General features: G+C 49.7%; 1 protein-coding gene across 2 annotated transcripts in view; it reads left to right on the forward strand.

Annotated features, from left to right (window-relative positions):
• Nucleotides 1–7,381: 7,381 nt before the first annotated feature.
• Nucleotides 7,382–16,103, forward strand: part of LOC108307919 (NADPH--cytochrome P450 reductase) — a 103,078-nt gene continuing 94,356 nt past the window's right edge. Inside the window, exons 1-3 of one of the 2 annotated variants that reach the window (XM_017533451.2) lie at nucleotides 7,382–7,652; nucleotides 11,137–11,544; nucleotides 13,025–13,175. In XM_017533451.2, coding sequence (XP_017388940.1) covers nucleotides 7,475–7,652; nucleotides 11,137–11,544; nucleotides 13,025–13,175 — 737 coding nt within the window. In that variant the 5' untranslated portion in view covers nucleotides 7,382–7,474. The remainder of the gene's footprint in view (nucleotides 7,653–11,136; nucleotides 11,545–13,024; nucleotides 13,176–16,103) is intronic. The other variant, XM_037740261.1, reaches the window with a different exon arrangement.

Genomic DNA, 16,103 nt, shown 5'->3' on the forward strand with positions numbered 1-16,103 from the left:
GGACTGTGCCCACCCTGTCAGTGTGGGGAAGGAGATCATGGCACAGGAATGCCAGGGAAGCAAGGCTGCAGTTTCACTTTGGTGAACTGCCATCCAGTATAATGGACCTGGGGAAATTGGGGCCTTGGGGTACCTGTTTAAAGCCATCGTCTATAAGTGAGCCATATCACAGGCCAGCCGTAAGGGTCAGTATTCTGCTTTGGGACGAGGCCGTTTCTCCAACAGACCAGAGGAAGCTGCACCCAGCTGTCCACCATGAGGCAGTGAGGACCCAGTGTGGGGGCTGCAGAGCAGTTAAATAAGCCAGAGTCCGGAGCTGGCAACCAACCCCTGGCATTCTACCCATGACAGTCTCCCGCTGAACAAGGAGCCACGCTCTGGTGGGGGACCAGAGGGATCTGATGTCCTGCTCCCCTGGGATGCCCAGTGGGTGGACGAGGTCCAGGTCCCACCCGACGCTCAACCATTCTAAACCCTGCAGTCATTCCGTGCCTTCCCAAGGGGCCTGCAGATGTGCAACAGTGGTGGTGGGGTCAATCCAGAAACCACCCCAGAACTGGCTAAGTGGGATGGCTGGCACGAGTCCCAGAGCTGTCTCAGCTGTGCAGTGAGACATCACCTCCTAAACTCTACAATGCACTCATAAAGGGAAAATGTGAAATCTCAGGACTCCCAACACTTTCCCTCTCCTAGCCAAAGGGAAAGCTGAGCTTAAAGCCTGAGTCATGCAACACCCTCTCTCTCTCTTTCTCTCTCTCTCCTTTTTTTTTTTTTTTTTTTTTTTTCAGACAGGGTCTTGATCTGTCACCTGGGCTCAAGTGCAGTGGCGCAATCATGGCGGCTCAATGCTGCAGCCTGGACCTCCTGGGCTCAAGCAATCCTCCCTCCTCAACATCCCAAAGTGCTGGGATTACAGGTGTGAGCTACCGCCCCCATCCTGGAAGAAGTATCAATACAAGCAACAACATGATGCATCTCAGATCATCTGGCCGAATGAAAGAAACTAGACAAAACCGCAAGTGTATATTACATAATTCCATTCATATAACATGTTAGAAAATCTAATCTACAGTGACAGAAAACAGCCATTGGTCGCCTGGGATGGAGAAGGCAGGGATTATAGAGGGGGGAAGAGAGAACTTTTGGGGTGGTGGGTATATCATTTTCTAAATTATGGCGATAGTTTCATGGGTGTGTATGTATATATACATGGCAAAATTTATCAAAATCTATATGGTAATTATAAGTAGTTAATTGTAAGTAAATTAAACCTTTTTGGATTTTTTGAGACAGAGTTTCGATCTGCTGCCCAGGCTGGAGTGCAATGACACAATGTTGGCTCACTGCAACCTCCGTCTCCCGAGTTCAAGCGTTTCTCCTGCCTCAGCCTCCCCAGTACCTGGGACTACAGGTGCCTGCCACCCCGCCCGGCTGATTTTTGTATTTTTAGTAGAGACTGGGTTTCGTCATGTTGACCAGGCTGGTCTCGAACTCCTGACCTCAAGCAATCATCCTGCCTTGGCCTCCCAAAGCACTGGGATTACAGGCATGATTATATTGGCATAAAAAAAAAGTTTTATTAAGGTTTAATTTACTGAGGCTGGGTATGGTGGCTCACACCTGTAAACCCAGCACTTCAGGAGGCCAAGGCAGAAAAATGCCGATGTGTCAAAAATAAATATTTTTCATCACTGGCTCAATTTTTTTTTTTTTTTGGTCCCAAAAGTCCATCAATGAACTGGCTCAAACTTTTATATCTTCCTTTGCCATATATACTGCATGAGGTGGGCAATGGGGGAATGGAATAATTCAGGTCAGTAAGGATCATCAAGGCTCAGCATCAATTGTACAATATATGCTTGCATTGCTGAAACTATGCAGTGGCCAGAACTTCTGAAACTTCTCCAGGGAGGCCTCCTGGTCCCCGTAATTGTTCCTCATCAAACGTCATTGGAAGGTTCCCCTTTGCCCCCAGTCCTGGTTACTTTTTATTGCACAAATTTCAGTTTGCCTACATCCTCTTTCAGAGCCTGTGTCTAGAAGTAGAACCAGAACTCTTAGGGTGGCCCGACAGGCACACAGAGGAAGGGACCACCCCACCTCTGCCTTTTTCCAAGCCCCAGACCTCAGTGACAGCAGCTCAAGATCCCAAGTTCTCAAGATGCTATTTTCAGCCCGCTTTTAATTCATATTCTCCTTCCGGTTGTGTAAAGCCTTTCTTATTATTGCTGTAGGAGCGGCTGAGAGAAACAGAGTTCTCGAACACCAAATGGGGAAGGAAAGGGTTTAGTATTATTGTCATTATTAATATTATTAATAAGCCGGGCGCGGTGGCTCACGCCTGTAATCCCAGCACTTTGGGAGGCCGAGGCGGGTGGATCACGAGGTCAAGAGATCGAGACCATCCTGGTCAACATGGTGAAACCCCGTCTCTACTAAAAATACAAAAAATTAGCTGGGCATGGTGGTGCGTGCCTGTAATCCCTGCTACTCAGGAGGCTGAGGCAGGAGAATTGCCTGAACCCAGGAGGCGGAGGTTGCGGTGAGCCGAGATCGCGCCATTGCACTCCAGCCTGGGCAACAAGAGCGAAACTCCGTCTCAAAAAATATATATATATATTATTAATATTATCGCTGGGAGCTGAGCGATGGCTCCAAATTACCCAGCTTGTTTAACAAAGGAGGGTTCTACCTTTATATAGACTTAACTTTAGATATTACATGTGGAAGAGTCTTAGGTTTACAGCCTTAGAAATCACATATGAAAGGGTTTCGGTTTACAGCTTCAGGGTTCACATGTTAAAAGCTTCCTGGGTTTGATCTTGTTTTTTTTTTTTTTTTTGAGACGGAGTTTTGCTCTTGTTACCCAGGCTGGAGTGCAATGGCGCGATCTCGGCTCACTGCAACCTCCGCCTCCTGGGTTCAGGCAATTCTCCTGCCCCAGCCTCCTGAGTCGCTGGGATTACAGGCACGCGCCACCATGCCCAGCTAATTTTTTGTATTTTTAGTAGAGACGGGGTTTCACCATGTTGACCAGGATGGTCTCGATCTCTTGACCTCATGATCCACCCGCCTCGATCTTGTTTTAAGTAAAAACATTGTCTTCTGGAGAGTTTCCCCAAGACCAAGCCTGCCACCTACAGGAAGGTGAAACAGGAGGCGCCAGTCGGTCAGCAAATGCAGAAAACTCTCTGCAGAGAGCTGCGTGGGCTGACTGGCCATGCCACCCTAGACTGATGTACACCAGGTCTCCTCTTCAAAAACCATCTTGAAACTCTTGCCGGAAATCCAGTGTGAAATGCATCTGGGATGGTGGCTCTTGATACAACAGTCCCCAAGGGTCTCCATGACATGAGAGCCCTTGGTTTCTGGAGAAGAGACAAGGAAGGGAAGTAGTAGGTCACATTCCAGAGGCATCAGGGCTAAGAATATTGCATCGACAGCCTGGGTGTGGTGGCTCACGCCTGTAATCCCAGCCCTTTGGGAGACTGAGGCCGGGCAGATCACCTGAGATCGGGAGTTCAAGATCAGACTGACTAACATGGTGCAACCCGTCTCTACTAAAAGAAATACAAAATTAGCCGGGCATGGTGGTGCGTGCCTGTAATCTCAGCTACTTGGAAGGCTGAGGCAGGAGAATCACTAGAACCCGGGAGGTGGAGGTTGCAGTGAGCCAAGATCGTGCCATTGCACTCCAGCCTGGGCAACAAAAGCAAAAACTCTGTCTCAAAAATAAATAATAAATAAAAGGCCAAGCACAGTGGCTCATGCCTGTAATCCTAGCACTTTGGGAGTCCAAGGTGGGTGGATCATGAGGTCGGGAGTTCGAGACCAGCCTGGGCAACACAGCGAAAGCTCGTCTCTACTAAAATACAAAAAATTAGCTGTGTGTGGTGGTGGACGTCTGTAATCCCAGCTACTGGGTGACAAAGTGAGACTCCGTCTCCAAAAAAAAAAAGAACTTTGCATTGAACATTTTCTGTGGCCCCACTGCATGTTAGGTGCTAGGGCTGTGGATACAGACACAGGTATAAATCAGACATGGCTTCTTCCCTTCATAAGCTCACAATTACTGGCACAAATATGCAATGATAGTATGATATAGGAAGTGTTACAACAGCTAGCATGTCACAGACAGCATATGGAAACTCAGGGAAGATGGGGAGTGGGAGGAAGTCTGAAAAGATTCCTGGAGATTTGTTGCCTAATTTTAAGTTACCTAACTTCTCTGTGTCTCCATTGCTTCATCTGTAAAATGGGGTAATTACAGAACCAGCCTCATAAGGGTTGTGAACATGTAATGAGTATGTAAAAAGCACACAACAGGCCAGGTGTGGTGGCTCACGTCTGTAATTCCAGCACTTTGGAAGGCCACGGCAGGCAGATCACGAGGTCAGGAGATCAAGACCATGCTGGCCAACATGGTGAAACCCCGTCTCCACTGAAAACACAAAAAATTAGCTAGGCATGGTGGCATGTGCCTGTAATCCCAGCTACTCAGGAGACTGAGGCAGGAGAATCACTTGAACCTGGGAGGCGGAGGCTGCAGTGAGCCAAGATTGCACTACCGCACTCCAGCCTGGCGACAAAGCAAGACTCCATCTCAAAAAAAGAAAAGAAAAGAAAGAGGCAGCTAGCTAGGTGTGGTAGCACACACCTGTGGTTCCAACTACTTGGGAGGCTGAGGCAGGAGGATTCCTTGAGCCCAGGAGGTCAAAGCTGCAGTGAGCTATGATTGTGCTGTTGAAGCAGGACACACAAGCCCCCAAATTGAGCCTCCTTCCTTCAGAGTCAGCAAGAGCTTCTAATCTATGGGGTTACACAGATTTTGACTTAGCAGTTACAGCTGAGTCAAACCAAAGCCTACAGCTGTGGGCAAGAAATGGAGCTGAAAACACTAGGATGGGTGTATGGGGAAGAAGCCAAACACCTCTACCATGTGAGCAGAAGGGGTACTGGGCAGGGTCGCTAGAGAAAAATGAAAAGGTAGTAAGTACCCTTAGAAGGTCCAACCGAGGCTGGGCGAGGTGGCTCATGTCTGCAATCCCAGAACTTTGAGAGGCCAAGGCAGGTTTATTACCTGAGGTTGGGAGTTCAAGACCAGCCTGACCAACATGGTAAATCCCCTATCTACTAAAAATACAAAAATTAGCCGGGCGTGGTAATGCATGCCTGTAGTCCCAGCTTCTCAGGAGGCTGAGGCATGAGAATAGCTTGAACCCAGGTGGCAGAGGTTGCAGTGAGCAGAGATTGTGCCACTGCACTCCAGCCTGGGCGACAGAGTGAGACTCTCTCTCAAAAGAAAAAGAAGGTCTAACTGAAAGAAATAAAATGTGTTGCAGAGTTAAGGAGAACAAAGAAGAGATGGTGGGGGGATTCAAGGACTTGAACATTGTGAAACAATGAACAGTGAGCAGGGAGCCACTAGCACCCCTAGTCTGAAAAGGAAAAGAAGGAAATGATGGTTTCAGCGTTCAGGGGCATTAACGTTGTGGAAGAAGGGCTGGCTGATAGGATCCATTGCTGGAGAGGAAGTCAAACATTGCCTAAACTGCAGGAGGGGTGGGTGGGAAGGGGAGGGTCAATAATAGACCTGTTGCTCTTTGGGAGGCCAAGGAGAGCGGATCACCTGAGGTTGGGAGTTCGAGACCAGCCTGGCCAACATGGCGAGGCTAAAAATAAAAAATAATAATAATAACAACCGGGTGTGATGGTGGGTGCCTATAATCCCAGTTACTCAGAAGACTGAGGCAAGAGAATCGCTTGAACCTGGGAGGCAGAGGTTGCAGTGAGCCGAGACTGCCCCATTGCACTCCAGCCTGGGCAACAAGAGCAAAACTCCGTCTCAAAAAAAAAAAATGGACGTGTTATCCACCACATCAGCACAGAGAGTGAAGCAACCGGTAACTTTTCAGTAGTCTATGTGGCCTCAAGTCAAATGTATATAGAGTTGGTGGGCGACATATTTGAAGAAAACAGTGACAAGATCAGAAGGCTGAGACCCAGCAACCTTCTATTCAAATCCTAGTTTTACCACTTTCCACTGGTGACCTCGGGCAAGTTACCTACCCTTTACTAAAATATCTGTAATTGGGGAAGTGATATTCCAGCTGTCCACCTTAAACAGCTGTTCTGCAGCAAAAACACTTTTCAAACTGTAAAGTACTGAAACAGATCTCGATAATGAGTGTTCCATTACAACCCTAACTTTTAAGTCCCTTCCAGAGAATCCTTCCCCCGTTCCCTGCCCCTTTTCTTCAATCTGAAGATGAAGCTGCTCCTGGCTGTAGCAGAGGCCAATTCTGAGCCACACAGGTTTTTTGTTTGTTTGTTTTTTGAGAGGGAGTCTTGCTCTGTGGCCAGGCTGGAATGTAGTGGCGCGATCTCAGCTCACTGCAACCTCCGCCTCCCAGGTTCAAGCGATTCTCCTGCCTCAGCCTCCTCAGTGTCTAAGATTACAGGTGCGAGCCCCCACACCCAGCTAATTTCTGTATTTTTAGTAGAGACGGGGTTTCGCCATGTTGGCCAGGATGGTATTGATCTCCTCGTGATCTAAGAGCTGAGCTCTAATTTTGTCTTTGCCATGAAACTGAATTACCTAGGGACCTCCCTAGACCTGTTTTGTCTCTGGTGTAATAGGGATGAACACAGATGGGGGAATCGTGGTATGAAAGGGCTCTGTGAGCCGTAAGGCATAAAAATCATGAGGTATTGTTACAGGATCAACAGGTGCCTAGACCCGCCCTGCAGAGTAAGTGACCAGTTACACTGGGGCAGCAGGGTTATCAGCAGAAAAAGGTTTAATGATGGCAGGGTGCCTAGGAAGAGATGCTAGGAGATCATCAAATCCATCTTCCCGAGGAGTTCCGGGCTGGGATTTTAAAGGGCATCGTGGAGGGTCGGGGTCTGGAAAATTGGGGTCATTGACTGGTCAGGGTAAGGGGGGATGAAATCCTCAGGCTATGGAAACTGCAGTCCCCACTGAGTCTGGTTCTGTGAGCTCTTTCAGACCAGCTGATGTCAGTGATTATGCTGGTATGCGGGACCTGAAAACATATCTCAAAGGGAAAACGTTTCACAATGTTCAAGTTATCTGTGGAGTTAAGGTGACCTAGTGAGGAACGCTGAGTGTGCTTCAAGCTTAGTTCATTTTCCTTTCTCCCCCTCCTGTCGTCCCTAATTTCATAAAGTTTATGGGAGCAGTTTCTGTACCGGCGCGGTGAGGATGGAAGCAAAGGCGGTGCTGGAACATTCCTGCACGGAAGTGGCCCCGACCCTCTTCCCGGCCTCCCTGGCGCGGGGGCCGGCCAATCGGCGCGACCGGATTGGGCAACTCGGTGTGGGGCGGGGTCTCGGGGAGGCGTGGCTTCCGGCTGGCTCCTCCGCTGTTGCCAAGGGAAACAGCCGCGAGGAGGCGGAAGGAGCCGAGGACCCGCAGCCGGCGTCTAGGCGGCGCGCGGGAACGACTGCGGCCATGGCGGCCTCGGGGCCCGGGTATCGCAGCTGGTGCTTGTGTCCCGAGGTGCCATCCGCCACCTTCTTCACTGCGCTGCTCTCGCTGCTGGTGTCCGGGCCTCGCCTGTTCCTGCTGCAGCCGCCCCTGGCGCCCTCGGGCCTCACGCTGAAGTCCGAGGCCCTGCGCAACTGGCAAGGTGAGCAGGGGCGGGCCGGGATCGCGGGGCGAGCCCTTGTGCTCCGACTTCGCTGGTCCCTGGGCTCCAGCCTCCAGGACTCGCCCCTTCAGCCCTCACCGCCAGCCTCCCCCTGTCTCGTCATCTCGCCTGCCATCCGGAGGGCCTACCTCCAGCACCGTCTCTTGCCCTCCATGTTCCACACCTTTGTCTGCAGAGCCCATCTTCGTCATCAATTTAATTCCTTCCCTGCCCGAATTTGTTCCCTTCCCTGTTGCCACCAAACTGGTTAAGGCACCAAATCCCTTCGCTAGCAAACCCACGCTTGCTCTCCAAGGATAAAGATTTTTCTTCCTCCCGCTCCCATTTCACATACACACACCTAACGTCTGTTTTAGGCCTAAGCCTCACTGAAAAACATTTTTCTCACCCTCATCGCGACCATTGGACTTTATCTACAAACCCCTGTAAGCCCTATAAACGTCCTGCTCTCTTGAGGTTTGGAATTTCTTCTGCTTTTTCATTTGTACCTTAATCTTGACTGCCATTCCCAGCTCATGGGGGTACCAGGGTGTCTTCTGCCTTTGGAGAGAGGTGTTTTGTTTTTCTCTAGGGGAGAGAAATTTTTGCAGACCAATTAAGTATGAACATCCATTGCTAAAAGACATTTCTAGCCTCCGTGTCTTCCTCATTTTCTCGAGAGGAACGCAGGAGATTTGTATATCTCCTGCTGTTTTGCAAAGCACACACACTCATATGTATTAATCTCATTTAACCCTCTCAAGGAACCCATGATATGGGACCTATTATTGGCCCGTTATCTGGATGAGATGGAGGCTTCATGCAGAGAATCTCAGAGCTGTTGCGTCATACAATTGAGATAGGAATCTAGATTTTTCTTTTTATTGTGTGATGTTTTGGACCTAGAGCCTTGGGGTAGATAATTTCCAAATCACGCAGAGTTGCTTTTAGAATCTTTTCATGTTTATACTTGAAATTTCAGGTTTGGGGGCTGGGCATGGTGGCTCACGCTGTAATCCCAGCACTTTGGGAGGCCGAGGCGGGCGGATCACCTGAGGTAGGAGTTCAGGACCAGCCTTGCCAACATGGAGAAACCTTGTCTCTACTAAAAATACAAAATTACCCAGGCGTGGTGGCACATGCCTGTAATCCCAGCTACTGGGGAGGCTGAGGCAGGAGAATCACTTGAACCCGGGAGGCAGACGTTGTAGTGAGCCGAGATCGCACCGTTGTACTCCAGCCTAGGCAACAAAAGCGAAACTCTGTCTCAAAAAAAAAAAAAGAAAGAAATTTCAGTTTTGGAAATACTTAAATAATGAAGTACTCTTCGGGTAATGAAGCCTCTGGAGACGGCCAGGCTGAGCCATATGGCTCCATAGCCTGCTTCCCTAATCAAATCTAAAACAGTTCCCCCACCCTAGGTATGCACAGCACCACCTCACAGACAGAAACAAAATACCAACCTAACCTTAACCTTTCACTTTCTTGAGTTCACTTCCCTGGGTGTGGGTTTCATGGACATGTGAGCGTTAGAGACGTAAGGGACCTTGGAAGGCCTCAATCTAACTCTGTTACTTTACAGTGAGGAAACTGACACCTAGAGGGCCTGTGACATGATTAAACTCAGCCAGCTGGGATGTCATAGAGCGGAGATTCCACTCCAAGTCTTTAGACCCCCAAGTCCACTATTAACCATCAATTCATTGGTCTCCCTCCTTCAGTTTAGTAGTGTTTTGGGCTGTAGGGACATAAAAGTACTTCAGAGGTAACCACTTATAAAATTTTTTTAGAGATAGGGTCTTTCTCTGTTACCCAGGCTAGAGTGCAGAGATGCAATCATAGCTCACTGCAGCTTTCAACTCCTGGACTCAAGCGATCCTCCTTGCCTCAGCCTCCCAAGTAGCAGGGACTACAAGTACAAATCACTACACCTGGCTAATTTAAAAAAATTTTCTTTAAAGATGGGGGTCTCAGCCAGGCACAGTGGCTCATGCCTGTAATCCCAGCACTTTGGGAGGCCAAGGCTGGCGGATCACGAGGTCAGGAGATCGAGACCATCCTGGTTAATACGGTGTAACCCTGTCTCTACTAAAAATACAAAAAATTAGCCAGGCATGGTGGCACATGCCTGTAGTCACAGCTACTTGGGAGGCTGAGGCAGGAGAATCGCTTGAACCCGGGAGGCGGAGGTTGCAGTGAGCCGAGATTGTGCCACTGCACTCCAGCCTGGGGGACAGAGCGAGACTCCATCTCAAAAAGAAAAAGGAAAAAAAAAGATGGGGGGGTCTCACTGTGTTACCCAGGCTGGTCTTGAACTCCTGGGCTCAAGCGATCCTTCCACCTAGGCCTCCCAAAATGGTGGGATTACAGGTGTGAGCCACTGTGCCTGGCGATAACTGCTTTTAGAAAAATAAAAGTAGGCCAGGAGTGATGGTTCACACCTGTAGTCTCAGCACTTTGGGAAGTTAAGGCAGGAGGATCACTTGAGGCCAGGAGTTGAAAGCCAGCCTGGGCAACATAGCAAGACCTCATCTCTACAAATAAAAATTTTTTTAAAGGCTGGACGCGGTGGCTAACACCAGTAATCTCAGCACTTTGGAGGCTGAGGCGGGTGGATCAGAAGGTCAGGAGTTTGAGACCAGCCTGGCCAACATGGTGAAACCCCATCTCTACTAAAAATACAAAAATTAGCCAGGCATGATGGTGGGTGCCTGTAATCCCAGCGACTCAGGAGGCTGAGGCAGTAGAATTGTTTGAACCTGGGAGGCAGAGGTTGCAGTGAGTTGAGATCACGCCACTACACTCCAGCCTGGGCGACAAGAGCAAGACTCTGTCTCCAAAAAAACACAACTTTTTTTAAAAGGAAAAAAGTAGGGTTCTTTGCTGTGTTATTACCTATAAAGCATCACTCTAACGGTAAGATTGGATAAGCACTTTTCAGGAAGACTTCTAATTTCTACATCTTTATTATTAATGATAGTGTTATAATTTTTAAAGCTGCAAAATAATTCCTGGTCCCTTTTTTCTTCCTCCAAACAGACGCTATGGAAGGAGGGGTCAGGATTACAGCAGACGAGCCTGGCACACAGAGTGTTAAGTGACACGCACTCAATCCACCCAGAAGCTGTTAAACTTAATTAACCCTCAGACTGCCCAGTGAGGTAGGTCAGTATGAAAACCTAAAAAAGGATTACAAAGCACTTTACAAATTCAGAGACCACCCCCTAGGGAAAAGCTTTATTTTTTACTCCTGGAAGTCAGTTACTGCTAGGTTGCTCCAGGCCAGGGGAAGAGCAGGGATTAGATATTCATCCTCTCCTTCGAGCCTCTGGGTCCTTCGTTGTTGAATACACTGCTTATATTGCCTCCTGCTCCTGTCTCGCTGGCTCTCACTTCTGTCACAGGGGATTTCTGCCTTTCCTAGGCGCCTTCTAACCTGGCTTCCTTCCTTGGAGCAACCCGCCTAACCCAGCTCCCTTTGCAGTTTACAGGCTGGTAACCTACATCTTCGTCTACGAGAATCCCATCTCCCTGCTCTGCGGCGCTATCATCATCTGGCGCTTTGCTGGCAATTTCGAGAGAACCGTGGGCACCGTCCGCCATTGCTTCTTCACCGTGATCTTCGCCATCTTCTCCGCTATCATCTTCCTGTCATTTGAGGCTGTGTCATCACTGTCGAAGCTAGGGGAGGTGGAGGATGCCAGAGGCTTCACCCCAGTGGCCTTTGCCATGCTGGGAGTCACCTCCGTCCGTTCTCGGATGAGGCGGGCCCTGGTGTTTGGCATGGTTGTGCCCTCAGTCCTGGTGCCATGGCTCCTGCTGGGTGCCTCATGGCTCATTCCCCAGACCTCTTTCCTCAGTAATGTTTGCGGGCTGTGCATTGGGCTGTCCTGTATCCTTCCTAGCAGAGAGCTATAGAAAGATGCATGTCAAAGGGTGAACCAGGCTGGAGGGTCTGGGGTGTCAAGTAGTTAGAGGTGGGTTGATTTTTTATCTTTTTTGAAACAGTCTCTATCACCCAGGCTGGTGTGCAGTGGCGAGATCTCAACTCATTGCAGCCTCTGCCTCCTGGGCTCAATCCTCCTGTCTCAGCCTCCCAAGTACCTGGGACTACAAGTGTGCACCACCACACCTGGTTAATTTTTGCACTTTCTTTTTAGTAGAGACAGGGTTTCACCATGTTGCCCAGGCTTCTCTCGAGCTCTTGGCCTCAGATGATCTACCTGCCTTGGCCTCCCAAAGTGCTGGGATTATAGGTGTGAGCCACCATGCCCAACTCATGTCTGATAATTTTTTTTACTTTATTTTTTCATGTCTGATAATATTTTATTCACAGACACTGTGAATGCTGTATTAGGGGCTCTAGATTTTGTTGTCTCACTTACAAAATGTTTACTTTTGTTCTAATAGACAGTTAACTACTTGAAGATTAGCTTGAAACTTGAGATTTGTTTCTAAGCTCTTTTTGGGAGAGTCTGGCATAGCGTTTTGTTTTTTTTTTTTTAAAGATGGGGTTTCACCATGATGGCCAGGCTGGTCTTGAACTCCTGACCTCAGGTGATCCACCCACCTCGGCCTCCCAAAGTGCTAGGATTATAGACTTGAGCCACTGTGCCCAGCCGGCATAGCCTTTATTAACAGGCTGAATCTTTGTGGTTGCCTAATCAGTGGTGGGTCAGATGACCAGGATGCCGCCAAGTCACTGGGGGTGGTGACAGAGTATAGGGGAAGCACATCCAAAGACGCTCACTTGAAGCTCACATGGTTGCATTGAGGCAGGTGCCTTCAATCTGGGATAAAAGGACAAGAGGTATCAGTCCCTCAGGAGGACACTGAGACAGCTTCCCACCTCATCCACTACACCAGCAGAGACCCCACCCGCTACACCAGCAGAGACCTCACCCGCTACACCGGCAGAGACCTCACCCGCTACACCGGCAGAGACCCATCCACTACACCAGCAGAGACCCACCCGCTACACCAGCAGAGACCCATCCACTACACCAGCAGAGACCCCACCCACTACACCGGCAGAGACCCCACCCACCAAGACGCCACCCGCCACACCAGCAGAGGTGTGTGCTGGCTTCTGGCTGCAGTGGCTAGAAGGGTGAGGTCATGGCACAGGTGGGTGTAGGAGGAGGTACAGCATTAACACCCCCTGCTGCTGGGCACATTAGTTCCCGGTGAGGTACAGTGGATAGAAACCTTTGGCTCTGGGTTTCCTCTGAGCTGCAAGCTCCAGCCAGAGTGTGCAGTATGCCAAACATGAAGGCCTCTGTAGAGTAAGTGGAAACCTGTATTCTCCCCAGTGGAGTGTTCGGCCCTCCTTTGTTTGCTGCCTCCAATTTCACTTAACAGGCCAACCTCAGACGGCCTCACCTACTGCTATTCCCTCGACCTCTCAGAGCGAGTCGCGTTGAAGCTGGATCAGACATTCCCCTTCAGCCTGATGAGGAGGATATCCATGTTCAAGTACGTCTCAGGGTCTTCAGCCGAAAGGAGGGCAGCTCAGAGCCGCAAGTAAGTGACAAAACTCTTAAATGCTGTTAAATCTTACTCTGTTTTGTTTTGTTTTGTTTTTTTTGAAGACAGGTCTTGCCCTGCTGCCCAGTCTGGAGTGCATTGGTGCGATCATAGCTCACTACAGCCTCTCACTCGAGGACTCAAGTGATCCTCCCACCTCACCTCAGCCTCCGAAGTAGCTGAGAGCACAGGCACACACCACCACGCCTGGCTTTTAATTTTTTTGTAGGGATAGAGTCTCACTCTGTTGCCCAGTCTAGTCTCAAACTCCTGTCTCAAGCAGTCCTTCCTCAATATCTCAAAGTACTGGGATTACAGGTGTGAGCCACTGAGCCTGGCATGACATTATGAAGGCAACTCCCAGGCATGCAGAGGGTGTGGCTGGTTCATTGCCATGAGTAATGAAGAAGTGTGGTGCAGCAGATGGGAAAATCATGGACAGATGTCTTCTGAGCCTTCTGGATTCTGCACAACTGCTTCTGGAACACCAACTGGGCAGGAAAAGGAGGGTATTTGAGGACACTTAACGTGTGATCCTGAGTGACTTCTAGACAGGCTGGGCAGGAGGGCCCCTATCTAATTGAGAGTAGACACATACCTGCTGCAAGTCAGCCTGGGCTGTGACACACAGTAGCCCTGATAAGAAGTGCAGACAGGGCTGGGTGCAGTGGCTCACCTGTAATCCCAACACTTTGGGAAGTCGAGGTGGGCAGATCACCTGAGGTCAGGAATTGGAGACCAGCCTGGCCAATGTGGTGAAACCCCTTTTGTACTAAAAATATAAAAATGATGCAGGCGTGGTGGCGCATGCTTGTAATCCCAGCTACTGGGGAGGCTGAGGCAGGAGAATCACTTGAGCCCAGGAGGTGGAGGTTACAGTGAGCCAAGATCACGCCACAGCACATCAGCCTGGGCAACAGAGTGAGACACTGTCTTAAAAAAAACAAAAGGTGCAGACAGTCCACACGGCCAACTAGGCTGCTTAGGAGGTGGCCTGGCCCACGTTTTCTGGTGAGGTTTACTGTTTTCCAGTTGGCTCATGGACTCTCAGATGGAGAGTGCTGGTAAGCCACCAGAGCTTGTGTGACCTCACTTCTTCATTTTACAGAGGAGGGCCAGAGAGGACAGGGTCCTCACCCATGAGTCCCCTGTGTTTCCAGGTAACAGAGTCAGCAGAAGGGCTGCCTGGAAGCGTGTCCCCTGCTCAGGAGGTCCCCTCCCCTCTCCCGCGTTCCCAGTGCCCCCTGCCTCTAGAGTTCTCCACTGGCTTCTGTCTGTGCCGAGACTTCACAGTGTAGTTTTTCCTTAATGGTCCTCCCAAAAAAAAAAAAGGGGGGGGGGGAGGAGCTCACTAGGAAAGGTGCGTTTGTCCATTTTGTATTGCTGTAAAGAAATCCCTGAGGCTGGGTCATTTATAAGAAAAGAGGTTTATTTGGCTCACTGTTCTGTAGGCTACACAAGAAGTATGGCGCCTGCCTCTGCTTCCGGTGAGGCCTCAGGCAGCTTCCAATCATAGCAGAAGGGGAGGGAGCACTTCAAGTTGAGAGATGGAGGTGCCGGGCTCTTCAACACCCAGCAATCACATAAACTCAGAGGGAGAACTCACTCATTCCTGTGGGGTGGAAGCCAACCGCTCATGGAAGATCTGCCCCCGTGACCCAGACACCTCCCCCTCAGCCCCACCTCCAACACTGGAACACTGGGGATCACATTTGGGTTTTTTTTGAAATGGAGTCTCACTGCGTGGCCCAGGCTGGAGTGTAGTGGCATGATCTCAGCTCACTGCAACCACTGCCTCCTGGGTGCAAGCAGTTCTCCTGCCTCAGCCTCCTGAGTAGTTGGGATTACAGGCACCCACCACTGCTCCCAGCCAAGCATCACGTTTCAGCATGCAATATGAAGCAGAGGAAACGTCCAAACTGTATCAGAAGGCAGAGTGCTTGGTCAGTGGCCTTTTTTGGCCCTCTACCAGCTGTGGAGTCAGTTTTCCCCTGCACACTGGCCTGGATGTGGGGGTTTTTGTTGAATTGGAAGCTGCCCCTTGGAGCTTCTTCTAGAAGGTGCTCTCAGCTGTCACCAGCTCAGAGCCCTAGGACTATTTTCTTTTTTTATTTACCCAGGCTGGAGTGCAGTGGCACGATCTTGGCTCACTGCAACCTCCACCTCCCGGATTCCAGCGACTGTCTTGCCTCAGCTTCCAGAATAGCTGGGACTACAGGTGCCTGCTACCACGCCCAGCTAATTTTTTGTATTTTTAGTAGAGACAGGGTTTCTCCATGTTGGCCAGGCTGGTCTTGATCTCCTGACTTAGTGATCTGCCTGCCTCGGCCTCCCAAAGTGCTGGGATTGCAGGTGTGAGCCACCGCGCCTGGGCCCTCTGACTATTTTTCTAAAAGGCGAGGAGGGCAGCTGGGAAAACAGAAATGGGGACTCACCGCATTGTGGCTTCAGGCAAGTAACTCCTGGGGTCTCACTGTGGGAGAGGCTGTCAATTTAGGACTAGGTGTTTTGTGTTTTTTAATCATTCTCATTGACTCTTGAGAACTGCCTGTCACCAAGGAATCCCCTCTGTCACAGCTGATGGTGGTCACCAGCTGTACCTCACATACCCCTAGTGACAAGTGCTCACTCTCCAAGACTGCCCCTGATGAGAAGCTTCTTCCCTGTGACAGGCAGATCTGGGGTTTGAGAGGAAGACGGTGTTCCTTCTGTGTTCCCCAAATGGCATGGAGTCCAGTCCCTCAGGTCCGGGGCCTGCTGCTGACACTCAGAACATTGTGTTTCAGGCAACCTGACAGTGGCTCTCCAGCCATGTCATCACACACTTATTTATTTTGGCTGCGAGATGGTGGTTTGAACAGCTTGTCTCTTCAGAGGCTCTTGTTAATAAAGAAATTCTTTTTTTTTTTTTTTTTTTTTTTTTTT

Source organism: Cebus imitator, unplaced genomic scaffold, assembly GCF_001604975.1.
Source record: "Cebus imitator isolate Cc_AM_T3 unplaced genomic scaffold, Cebus_imitator-1.0 Scaffold82, whole genome shotgun sequence".
Lineage (NCBI taxonomy): Eukaryota > Metazoa > Chordata > Mammalia > Primates > Cebidae > Cebus > Cebus imitator.